The sequence below is a fragment of the Pundamilia nyererei genome, unplaced genomic scaffold (assembly GCF_000239375.1).
Source record: "Pundamilia nyererei isolate P.nyererei 1_Seehausen unplaced genomic scaffold, PunNye1.0 scaffold00027, whole genome shotgun sequence".
NCBI classification, from domain to species: domain Eukaryota; kingdom Metazoa; phylum Chordata; class Actinopteri; order Cichliformes; family Cichlidae; genus Pundamilia; species Pundamilia nyererei.
This window is the reverse complement of record NW_005187428.1, coordinates 117587-130624: the sequence shown is the minus strand read 5'-3', so window position 1 is coordinate 130624 and position 13038 is coordinate 117587. Positions and strand designations below refer to the sequence as shown.

The 13038-nt window shown below is 41.6% G+C and overlaps 1 protein-coding gene across 3 annotated transcripts; it reads left to right on the top strand.

Annotated features, from left to right (window-relative positions):
• Positions 1 to 334: 334 nt before the first annotated feature.
• On the top strand, positions 335 to 12657 carry kcnc1b (potassium voltage-gated channel, Shaw-related subfamily, member 1b). 3 transcript variants are annotated; one of them, XM_005727957.2, is made up of 5 exons: positions 335 to 772; positions 869 to 2180; positions 5357 to 6272; positions 6916 to 7092; positions 8211 to 10530. In XM_005727957.2, the coding sequence occupies exons 2-5, from the start codon at positions 1617 to 1619 to the stop codon at positions 8348 to 8350; spliced, it is 1797 nt and encodes a 598-aa protein (XP_005728014.1). In that variant the 5' UTR covers positions 335 to 772; positions 869 to 1616; the 3' UTR covers positions 8351 to 10530. The 3 variants fall into 3 exon arrangements, with proteins under 3 accessions (XP_005728014.1, XP_005728013.1, XP_005728015.1); XM_005727956.2 differs by having other exon boundaries at positions 866 to 2180; XM_005727958.1 differs by lacking the exon at positions 8211 to 10530 and adding an exon at positions 11017 to 12657 and having other exon boundaries at positions 335 to 2180.
• Positions 12658 to 13038: the final 381 nt, after the last annotated feature.

The following is a 13038-nucleotide window of genomic DNA, read 5'->3' as shown; positions in this document are numbered from 1 at the left end:
TAGGGAGTATTCCAGACTTAAGAAAGAACGAACGAACGAAAGAAAGGACAATTTTCAAAGCAACTTTACATTTTTAAAATTCGCACATCCTAAATCACATATTCAAAACAGCTTTAAAAACACTATAAAGCTATAAAATTGGCATTTTTAGAAATATCTCATTGTTTGTTTTTGTTTTGTTACTTACTTTTTTAGTTAGATTATGGAGCAATTCTGCCAACTTTAATTATTATGTTTTTTAATGTTAGAAATGATTCGGACCATAAAATTTCCTTGCTTTGAGCAGTCGCGCCCTCTGCTGGCGAATTAAACACGATCCTCATCGACTAATTATTTAGGCGCGCTGTGCAGCACGCAGACTTGCGCAAATCTTGAATCTTCTCCGCTCTTTGTGTTCATATCTGAGCTCTCAGCTCTTGTCTGAACTTGTCTGCAAACCACGAAGCTTTACCGTCTTCTAATAGTGTTTTTATGCTACGAGCAGATGTGCGCGTTCATGGCTTCAGGGTCACACCTTCTCCAGCCAGCTGTGCGTGAAGATGATGAAGACCTTCCCTAGCAGCATCCGGACTGTTAGAGGCGCTAACCCTGCATTTACCCTCTGGGCGACGACGTTCAGCGAGCAGCAGGAGGAGGAGGACAAGTAAAACTGAGCAAGGATGATTATTTGAGCATCCTTACAGTAATTGGGGGATTTGACAGCGTGTTTTTAATAAAAGCAGGGCTCTCCACTGGGCATGCTCCATCTGTGCTGAGAGAAGAGCTGTGCTCGGTGAGAATAACTGGCCGTTTGGGCGTTTTTTCTTCTTTTTTCTTCTTCTTGGGGGAGGTTTGTCGCCCTCTCATCTTTGATTTTCTTTATCAGCAGTGCAGGGAACGGGGTGGTCCTCCCATCAAAAAGAGCGATGGATGTGTTCTTCTCAGCGATGCATGAACGGCAGTGAAGTCTGTGAGCGAGGAAGCATCTCAGCGCTGAGACAAAGACCTGCTGCTTAGTGGCGGCGTGTCGTTAAATTCAGGAAGGGAGCGGGAGTGTGAAGGAGGTGAGTCTGTAGGCAGCAACAGAAGGACTGAGCAGCTCCATCAGGAGCTTTCCACCCAGCACCACTACCATCATCATCACCGCAGTCACCTTGCTGTGAAAGTCATAAACCTTCCTCAGGGCTGATCTATCAACTGTCGCATACTAGTGAGTTTAAAGAGCTGGATTTATTCTGTCGGCGTTTTCCCTCTCCTTATATATGTCTCTTTCGACATCTTGGATTTATCGATGATGTGACGTCCATTCTTAATGTGATGCCATTGGCTACATTGGGTTTTGGATTCGGTTTCTCTACCTTCCAGCGAGCTTGGCAGCCCTGAGCGTTTTTGATCCTCCAGCTGAATGAATGAATGAATGGATGCTTGCAGAAAATTCAGGGTTTAGAGGGGGATGCGTGTCAGACTGCCCCGATTTCTTTCACAGCTGCTGAGAAAAGGACTGGTTGCTTTGTGAGTTGCTTTCCTTATGTAATTGTTTCCGTCACCCTGATCACTCCTGTGCATGGTCTGCACTGTGCGCCTAGACTTACCTTTGCGATGAAGGGGACTTATTGGAGAAATGCCTAGGGGACGCGATGGGCCTGAGCGACGACAAGGATCGCATTGTGATAAACGTGGGAGGGATCAGACATCAGACATACCGCAGCACCCTGCGCACTCTACCTGGCACTCGCTTGTCCTGGCTGGCCGAGCCTGATGCGCCCAACCACTTTGACTATGATGCCAAGATCGAGGAATTTTTCTTCGACCGCCACCCTGGCGTTTTTGCACATATCCTTAATTACTACAGGACAGGTAAACTGCACTGCCCGGCCGATGTCTGCGGGCCGCTCTATGAGGAGGAACTGGCCTTCTGGGGGATTGATGAAACAGACGTGGAGCCATGCTGCTGGATGACCTATCGCCAGCACCGGGAGGCAGAAGAGGCCCTTGATAGTTTCAGCGGGGGTGGCCTGTTAGACCTGGGGAATGATGATCAGGAGCCAGACCAGGAGCATGCTGAGGATGATGTGGATGAAATGACGAGAAGGCTGGCTCAGGGAGACTCTCCTGATACCAGGAATGGGAGCCTGTGGAGTCGGTGGCAGAAACGGGTTTGGGCTCTGTTTGAGGACCCTTACTCCTCTAAATATGCAAGGGTGAGTCACTTTTAAAAATGTCCTTGTGTCATTGTTTTTCTTAAATTAAATTAAAGTATATATTATGTATGTTATGCAAAAATGCTAAAAATGTTCTGGTGTTGTTGTCATGATGCATTAAAAGTAATACACTTGTTAATTGGTCCTCTTCTGCTCCTTGATGGTGAAACAAAGGCGTTTGGTGGTGGGCTTTTGTAGAAAGGGCTTTTGATGACCTTGAAATTGCTCTTCTGAGGGTCCCCACAGCAGGTCGATGAGAGTGCATGAGGGAGAAAGAGGAGGAGAGGGGGGAAATGAACCAACTTCATGTAGAAGAGCCATTTGCATGAAAATAATCACTTCTGTCCTCCTCTTATCTTGCTGGAGAAGATGAAGAAACTCATTTTGAATCTCACAGGTCTTTAGATAGATATTTCCACAACACGGGGATCCCAGGGCAGGCTGGCTTTTTTTGGTAAAATAGGTCAGCTGCACATTAGGAAACCAGATCTTTGGCATCACCACATTTTCTTTCTGTGGCAGACCTCCAGACAAAATTAGGTTGCTGTTAGGGGTGACATTTTTAGTCTTTGTCATGGGCACTTTTCCATCAGGGTGTAATACTTGCCATTGGTGACAAGGACAACTTTCCACTTTTTTTTTTTTTTTTATATATTTGTAATTTTTTTTGGACCATGAGCCCCTAAAACGACTGCTGTGCTGCATGCTGCTTTAACAGCTGCTGTTGTAGCTGTAGTAATTAGTTATCAGGCACCAATCCAGACAGAGTAAACTGCATTGACTTGTTCTCACTCTTCCAGAAAGCATTATGGAATCAGTGCCACCCCCCACCCGTCACATACACACTTCCAAATTTGATTTTCTTCACACAGGAAAGATTCCCCCAGCAGAAGCTCAGCTGTGTCCTACATTTAACAACAAGCATGACAAAAGCAGAGCAGGGATCGACTCCACAAAGACAGGCAGAAAGATTAATTAGAAGTGAGCCTCAGAGTTAATTACTGATTCTATTCACAGTAGATACATCAGTGGAAAAACCCTTGCCACTGCACAGCACAGTAGACCCATGGTTTTCTGGCAACAGTGAGAATTAGCCAATAAGGAGCAAACAATTGTCACTTGTTGCCCTTCCTCCAGGCCACACTGTTCCTAACTGTCACACAGACACATAATTTAGGAGGCAGTCTGATGAGACACAGCGTTTGTTTAACAGTTCGAAGGGTGGGATGTTCAGAGGGTTGAGCGAGCCTGCTTGTTAGGAGGAATCAGGGGCAAAGCAGCTCAAATTATGAGGCTTTATCGCACTGGAGTTTGTATGGTAGTGGCAGCAGTGGTGACTTGCCTCAAATAAGGATTGTTTTCATAATTGTTTTTAATTTTCTGTGTCAAAGTAGAGAAAAAAAATATGGTTAGTGCAACTCCCAAAAATTCAAATCACAATGACATTTAGATTACAGTCGCCTAAAACACAGCAAGCCAGCAGGTGTCGATTATGACTCCAACGTGTGCAGTTGGTTGAAGTCATTGTTTTGCAGCGTGGTGGTACTGTGCTCTATTACTGTCTAAGGAGTACTTGTTTCTTTTTTCGTGCAGCACATAGTGGAGAGGGGGTGGACAAAAACAACAACATTATGCAATTTGATAAAAACACCACCACTTATTAACGCCTTGAAACTTGGCAAAAAACTCCTCTTACATCATATCTGCAAAAGCTGAACGTTATTATCTCGACCACTGCGTGTTTATTGAAGTCGCCTCACTATTCGATTGCCTGCGAATGCTAAGTGCTCCACGTTCCTTTTGAATGCGTAAATGCTAAACATTTTACGCCAAATTTGTGTTACATAACAGCGTGTAGATCCACATTGTGAACTGGGATGTTGTCTCTCTGAACAAAGAGGACAGCTCTGCTGACAGGAGTTGGTGCTTCTGCAGTCAACACAGCTTCCCTCTGGACCATCATGCTAAGATGGAAGGAAGGCAGGCATTCATAAGGAGCAGTGATTTCCTCAGCACGGGGCAATGAATTGCCACTGATGAGACATGATGATGAAGGCCTGTTTTCCATCTTCTTCTTATTATATTGTGCTGCATCGCCTGTCTTAGTGGCCCACTTTGAATGAGACCGACTGACAAGTACAGATCATTCCCCTCTCTCAGAGGACTTCATGCCCAGACCAGCCCTTTTCCAACTTAGTCATTCATTATTCCTCCCTGCTACTTAACAAGACTGTGCATTAGTTTGAAAGGTACAGCAGGGCCTCATTTAAGGAAGGTTTTATGCATGAGTCGATTGCTATTGATCCAACATTTGCAATTCATAGGATCATTAAGCAGATATTTGCTCTTCCTGTGCACTTCTCTGTCCATCTTTTTTCCTCTGATTGAACTTAGATTACTGTTTACTGTTGTTGTTTTTCCCCCCTACAGTAAAGAGCATGAACAATAACACATGCTGTAAACCAGTAGTGCATGAGGACAGGGCTGGGATCGATACCCAGGGGACAGCACTGTATCTGTTACACCCATGTAGTATGGAAGAATAACAGAACCTAAATGTAAAGAAATTTGATCAGCTAATCAATACTAGGGGGTGAAGTACTTTTTTTTCCCATTAAGGGAAATTATGGCTTCACATAAAAGTCTGTCCTCAGCTCAGTGAGCCTCTCAGCTCACCGTCATTCCCAAGAGCTTGATGATGTGGACAGTATGACCTTGTGTAAGGGAAGACCTGCTGTGGTGATGGAGCTAAAGGGAAGAGCCCCAGCTAAATTTAGTCCAGTGGGTTGACACTAGTGTCCTGTCTGCTGCTACTGCTGCTACAGGCGCTTAATAATTATATATGTACCATACCCTTGAAAATGCCACAACCTTGATATACAGCAGATGGATGAGAAGGAAGAACAGCAAGCTTGCATTAATTGTCCCTGTTGCAGCGGCGCTTCAGATTCAAGACACACATCAGAGAGGAGTGCAGCTGGGGTGTTATTGCCACTGTCAAACTAGATGCCACTGTCTGCGATAGAAGATTAAATTGCATTGTGTCTTACTAAGAATGGCTGCTAGGCCGTCAAGCTTGATTACACTGCATGTATTAGTGTGCTCATTCTCCTTTCTGTCCTTCTCCTCTTCCTTCTTTCCTTTCTTTTTCTGCCCCCTAAATATTTCCTGCTCAGTGGGTGGCTCTGGCTTCGCTGTTCTTTATTCTGGTGTCCATCACCACCTTCTGTTTGGAGACCCACGAAGCCTTCAATCCCATCATCAACCGCACAGAATGGGACGTGGTGGACAATGAGACAGTGATGAACACCTACCAGGAGACTGAGACCGCCATCTATCTCACCTACATCGAAGGTGTCTGTGTGGTGTGGTTCACGTTTGAATTTCTAATGCGAATAACTTTCTGCCCAAACAAATTTGACTTCATTCGAAATGCGCTGAACATCATCGACTTTGTGGCCATCCTTCCCTTCTACCTGGAGGTGGGCCTAAGCGGCCTCTCCTCCAAAGCAGCTAAGGATGTGCTGGGTTTCCTGAGAGTGGTCCGCTTTGTGCGGATCCTGCGTATCTTCAAGCTGACCCGTCACTTTGTTGGGCTGAGGGTGCTGGGCCACACGCTGAGAGCCAGCACCAATGAGTTCCTGCTCCTCATCATCTTCCTCGCTCTCGGTGTCCTCATCTTCGCCACTATGATCTACTACGCTGAACGGATTGGAGCTAATCCCAATGACCCAAGAGCCAGCGAGCACACGCACTTCAAGAACATCCCGATTGGATTCTGGTGGGCTGTAGTGACCATGACGACCCTCGGCTATGGAGACATGTACCCTCAGACGACCTCCGGTATGCTGGTTGGAGCTCTGTGCGCCTTGGCAGGTGTGCTGACCATCGCCATGCCCGTCCCCGTGATTGTCAACAACTTTGGAATGTATTACTCGCTGGCGATGGCAAAACAGAAACTACCAAAGAAAAAAAACAGGCATATCCCTCGGGCACCCCAACCAGGCTCTCCTAACTTCTGCAAAACAAGCATCAGCTCCCAGCATCAGAGCCCCATTGCCAATGACGATGTTTTCGAGATAAAGTTTCAAGGTAAGAAACAAGCGTGACATACTTTCTGATAAATTAGTTGTCTCATTTCTATTCATCCTATTTCTATTGTGCTGTTTCACTGTTCGTCTGTTCCCACACTTCAATCAGCTTATGATTCAGGCACGAGATTAAATAAAACGAGTTCTCCGCTCATAACAAATCAATAAAATATGTAATGAAAAGCATATTTGACTGGATAGGCGAATAGAGAGATTCAGCAGACTGTGAGTAATCTTGCTATTGATTTTGCACTCCTTAATGCAGTGATTCACTCCTCCTCTCTCTTAAAACTAACCGGATGCATGTATTTGTAAGATTAAGAAAAGTGTAAGTAGTTTGATGTCCCCCACCCCACCCTTGGTGTCGTTACAGCGAAGATATGTTGACCTTTGATTCAGTTTGCGCTCATAAATCTCCAAGCTTCAATAACAAAGCTTCAAACAGAGCTTCCGCAAAGGAGTGGAAGGTAAACAGCAGTTATGCAGACAGCATTATTGAACGAGTTTATCCCAGTGTGAATTAAGGTAGCAGAACATAAAAACAAACTACATATTCAAATATGTAGTGCTTGAATTAAATAAACAGCCTGTACAGAAAAATCGGATTGTTTGTTTGTTCGTTTTAATTTTTGGTTTCTTTTAAGATTCTAAACTGAACGGTGAGGCAGCTAACGCAGCTCTGGCCAATGAAGATTGCCCTCATATAGACCAGGCCATATCTCCGGAGGAAATCTTCAGCCCCAGCGAGAGAGAGCGACCCTGCTTCCTGGTCACCACTACTACTGAACGCCCCAACCACACAGGGGGCAGAGTGAGGAGGGGTACGTACAGTAACAGCCAATCACAGGCCCCCCTGAGACACTGACACCCTGTAGACCATATAGGCAGGACAAGCCCCCTTTTTTGCCTCTTTGCTGAGAGTTACACCTCAGTTTTTACACAGGCTCTCTCTCTCACACACACACATACACACACACACACTCACAGAGACACAGGCACAGTTACACACACACATGCACACAACAACAAACCTCTTTATTACAGCTATCATACACGTTCACAGCAGCTGCTTCTCCTCAGTCATCCTGCTGGGATTTGTATATATTCCGATTCACTACAACATGTTAAGATCAAGCACAATCACCACAAATGTCCAGAGTAATTGTCCACATCTACATACTATATTTTTTGATACGTGCATAATGTAATACCCCTATTTATTTACAAGTAAGAAAACTATTTTCGAGATTTATATGATCTAGAATGTGTTGTCTTATCTGCCTAAGAAAGTATTTACGTGTTACGCGTGTACCATGTATGTATATGTGTTTTAATGATAAATACCATGCGGAATCCTGACTTTTGAGAACATTGCTCTTGATCATAACGGTGCATGAAGTGTCTTGCTGATGGGTGCTATCAGTATGGTGAAGGAGCACAACACAGATGGATGACAGCTAATATCAGATGTTATTATTAAGAAGACAAGACAAAATTGAAATTTACAGATTTCTATACTTTAATAATGGGGATCGCCCCTTTGTTTTTGTTTTGCTTTTAAATTTTCTATTAATGATAAATCAAAACATTCCTCTAAGAACGTCCTGTAAGTCTCCAGCTGTGTGCAGAAAACGGCACACAGTGTGATATTCTACCTGTAGCTGACGAAACATTCCCTGCCTGAGGTGCCTAGCTTTCTTGACTTTTTAAGTGTTATACTCCAAACCATTCCAGTACCACCCGGTGCATGCTGTTGTACTCCTAATGCACTCAATGCATGGAGAATAATAATGTGTCTCACGTCTGTGTTGACCTGTTTCTTTGGAGTCAAAAACAAGAAAGCAACAGGTGTAGTATAACCAGTGAGGAACACCAAAACACTTTGTCGTGGATTCAGTGCTGCAGTGTACTCAGAACGTTCTCTGTTTTTCAACTGAAGGTTATGAAAAGCCTTGGAGCCTTAACAGCATGTCTGGCATGAGCGGGGATGCCTCTGGAGTGTCCTCAGTGTCCGCCCTGCCCTGCAGCCCACCTTGTCTAATGCAGCACTCACATTCTCCCATCCCATCCATTATGTAGCATGGTTGAGTAGCAGATACAATGCCATTGGAAGGCCAGTCCACACTTCTTATATTTCCTGTCAGATTTTGCTTTCACACTTGCCTTCACACCTGCTTTTGTTTCTTTTTCTTTTAAAATTATTATTATTTTATGTTTATTTTTCTGGAAAATTGTATCTTAACTGTGCTTATACTTAAGCTTCCCAAGTGTTCTCCTTGGGTGTGTCATCATATCATAGACTAGAAAACATTGGCACATGCCACTCTGCATGGGTCACCTCAGTTGCAGACAAAGCACCGTTCTACTTCTTACCACAGGCTAACCACACTCTTTTCCTTGTGTTTACATCATTGCCTGTTGCTCTGTTGCTTTTGATCTCTCATTCTCTTCTGCCAATAACTTATCTCATTTGCTTTTTTGGTTTTGGTTTTTTGTTTTTCAACAACTTTTTTTGTGAAATAAATTTTCATAAGATGTAACCCCTGCCAATAATATGCTGGACATTAATTATACAAGGCTTTTAAAACATATCCAAAAGCTGTTAAGGGAACTTCTCTTAAGTGCTTTGTACGTTGCAAAGTAGAGACGTCATTCTGAAAGTGCAGTCCAGATAATGTTACCCGAGTGGCCATTAGAAAAGAAAAAATGAACATACAGTTCATGATGTCCGATGCAATATGGAGATGATGACAATTCCTATGATGCCAGTGATGAATACATCTAATGTCAACAGAACTAAAACTGTTCATTTGCATGAACTGCATGAGAAATTATGTTCAACAAGAAGCTAACTGTATTGCAATTACCTGTAAGGAGAAAAAAAAAAAGGTTTTCTTTCAAAAGCTTCATAAGCTTTGTCATTTTTATGCATTTTGAAACAGCTTTACAAGAGACTCAGTCATAGCAGAGGTTTTTATGTAGCCACCATTCTTTGCCTTTCCCCAAATTCATATATTTATTTTCTTGTATTTATTTGACTGGGGCCTCCAACAGAAAAAAAAATAGCGTGATTTAACTTGAACAATCTGTCATAAAGCCAACTAATGCTGTTATGAGCATAAATAGTTTTTATACAAATATATTTACTGGTAGTTACAAGTTTTTAAAGGGTATCAGTAGACTGCCACCACGTCTATACCGCTGTGCTGCTAAATTAAGGCAGGACTCATGAATTACGAAACAACGGTGCCTTCATTCTTTGGAGAGGCAAAGTAAAAACGAGTAATAAATTGACATGATATTAACATAAGTGCTCCCAGTGTGGCATCATTACACTTTATTCCATGCTCATAACAGTGTAACAAAAGCTTTATTTATAACCTTGTAGGTGAACCTTGTACCTTTTGCAAAACCCTCGTTCCCTTAATCACAGTTTTAAAAAAAATAGCCCTCTTGGATATTGTTGTTACACCACTGAACACATACTAGGACTGAACCTTTAGTAGGGATACATAGCACCAAGCAAAAAAGAAAAAGAAAAAAAAGAAGCACTAAAAAAGAAAACCTTAAAAAATCACTTATTAGTCCCCACGTCTTTTGTATAATAAAGCACAAAATATAAGTAAAGGGGACAAGGCAACTCCACAGAGCAAAAATATATTGAGTTAGGATCAGTTGGAGATGTCACGATGACTCGTGCAGTATGTATGTCTATTGATTTAAAACATCAATACTGTTACGGTTACATGTATTGATACTGTCCCAATAATTATGCACAAATTTTTCAGGGCACTTTAACAAATTTCTTCTTCTTTTCTTTTCCTCTTTATTTTTTGTTTTGTTGACCAATCAGAAATGTTCATTTCTAGAAGAAGATAGGCAAATTATAGCAACTAGTTTTTGTTTTTATTCTGAATGAGCAGAGTTTTACATTTTTTGAGTCATGTCTCTTGTGGTATTTAAGTGATGTTATATATTTAAAAAACAAAAAAACAACAACAACAACTTGTTAAGATTTGATGTGAAGAGATGCAGGTGAATTATATGCTCATGCAATTCAAGTGGAGGGGTGGGAAGGAAAAAAAAAAGTACAGTGAGACATAGCATGGGCTGTGGGTTTACTTGGGGAAAGGTAAATGCATGTATTTTACATTTATGCAAAAGAAAAGTATTCAAATAAAAATATGTAAATATAAGTCCTTGCATGAAATAAATTTTATACACAATGAGTGTTTAGACTCCGTTTTTATTCAACAGCACATGCATCTACATACATCTTTCCTTTCCTACTAGCGTCCGGCTAGTGTTACCAACTGCTGTTTGACCCTGTCCAGGTCAAAGAGAGCTTTAAAAAAAAAGAGAAGAAAAAAAAGAGGCGACTGTGAGAGCATGACGCAAAGTATAAAAAAACGCATGACAATGACTGAACTACTGTACATAAACCTGTCAAACGCAGCATGATTGGGCATGTTTATTAACCGACTCAGAGTCTAACCTCTGCACACAGACAGTACATTGGTGTCTGACGCCTTCCGCTAAGCATGGGGAACAAAAACCCAAAACATGGTAAACCCATGTTTACCATGAAGAACTAACGGAGCACATTTTCTTTACTCTCCAAGCCAGTGTCATTTCACCTCTCCCTGCACCTGCAGAGGTAGCCATCATCGCCATCATTTCCACCATTATACATAATTTGTGTAATAATTTATTTTTGTTATTGTTGTTTTTTTATATGTTTATAGAAACCCAACGACAGCACCGGAGCAGACAACCAACAGAGTCAGTTTGTGTTATGAACCATGGTGTACCAACCACTATGTGTATGACCCATAACGGCCCATCACCCACCTGATAGTGCTGTAGCATTGTTGTGTGTATTAGTATTTTTAAATGGGTGTGACAGTGACAACCTGTACATCACAAAACTCAGCATAGATGTAGCACAGAGGACGTTTTGTTGTCAAGCCTTATGTAGCTCAGTATCTGTGACTGGTTAATGTGCTGTAATTTGTGTGCCTATTTTTGGTGTGTGCCAGTGCTGTAAATATGCTTTTTGTGTGCTGAAGTTGTGTGTACCAATGTTTTTTGAGTGATCATCAAATATTTGTGTGCTTCTTCTGTCCAAAAGTGAACAAAAAGAAATGTTGCTCCGATTTTAAACCGCAAACCCCCTTCAGCAAAAACCTGTCACGCGTCACGTCAGCCAGACTAAACCGTTGAAAACAAGTCATTAACTTTGCACTGTCATCGTCACACCTTTGTAGACTTTTGCACTGTTTTGCACCAGTGAACCTTTAACATTCCTTCGATATGTTTTCATGCATCAAAGATAATGTCCACAAAAAATATAGTAATAATAATGTCATGCTTTAAAAAAAAACTTTAAAAAAACTAAAAAACACACCACTCTTACCTTGTATTAAAGAGGCATTAAAATGGCAAGTTGTGCTGTTACAATAATAATAGTTTGTGATGCAAATCTTGGTTTTGCAGGGTAGGTAGGAACGAAATGACAGATTTTTATTTACTGAATGATGGTATGCAGTTGTACTTTGATTATCAAAGACAGCTCCTATATAACATGCATTCTCGTATCAAAGCACAGGCATTTAAATAATTGTTTAATTGACAATCACGTATAATTGGATTATACCTCTTCATCATTTTTTTTGGACACATCCAAATTGCTACATTGGTATGTAATACTAACTAATACCAAACCATTATCCTCATCATACTGGACAAGTGCCTCTGTTATGTAAATTCTTCTTACCATTCAGGATTACAGCTTAACCAACACGACGATGAAACAATATGCATTTTCTTTTAAATTAACCATCAGTCACCAGCACATTGAAAACAAGCATCAGCTCAGTACTTGAAAGCACGTGTACGCAGCATCGACCCCAGTGCTGATCAGCTTCTAAAGGCAAGCAACGAGCATAACCTAATTAAAGATACAGAGTCCTGATCCACTGTTTGTGTAGACAAAGTTAGTGAGAAGGGACCAACTTTTTACCAAACAACTGCAAACACACTGCCAACCACTTGCTGAGATCTGAGTGCAGGCTGGTACAGCAGATCTGAATATGTCAATAGAGCTGGGGGGACTGTGTGCTGGTCAAGTTATAATACATGTAAGACAGAAAGCAAGAAAGAAAGCTATTATCATGAAACAGAATCAATTACACAACTTAGAGGCAACTAATTTGTGGCATTTGGTGCGATTTCAGAGTGTGTGTTTTGAACACCGTGCATTTTGTGGTTAGTTATCTCAATAAGGTGTTCAGTGGTCGTTCTGATTGGTTTGTTGTTTAGGGATTTTTGTGTCTTTTTTGACCAATACAGTTCAGACTTGTACAATAGTGATAAATAAAAAAGAACCACAGAAATTATCACTTTTCAGCGAGTGTCCATTTATTTTCCCATCCCGAACATAATCCTGGTAAAAGCACTTTAACATTTTTTAATGTTTCCACATTTAACTTGTATGAACATTTAAAGTAAAAATTTTCATATAAAAGAAAGTCACGGAAAAGTCGGCATCAGCTTTTCTGAGTACCTTCACTGCCTTTCTCAAAGGCACTGCCTTAACAACTGCAGTTGGTATCCAGGTGCTGCACTGCGGAGGTCTACTCCTTATAAATATGTAGGTTGGGTCATGTCCAGTGGATGAGTTTCTTCCAAGATTAATGAAGTATGAAAGTGGTGCAAATCAGACAAACAGAAAATCAAAGAATATGACACAGATGGGCAAAGGCATA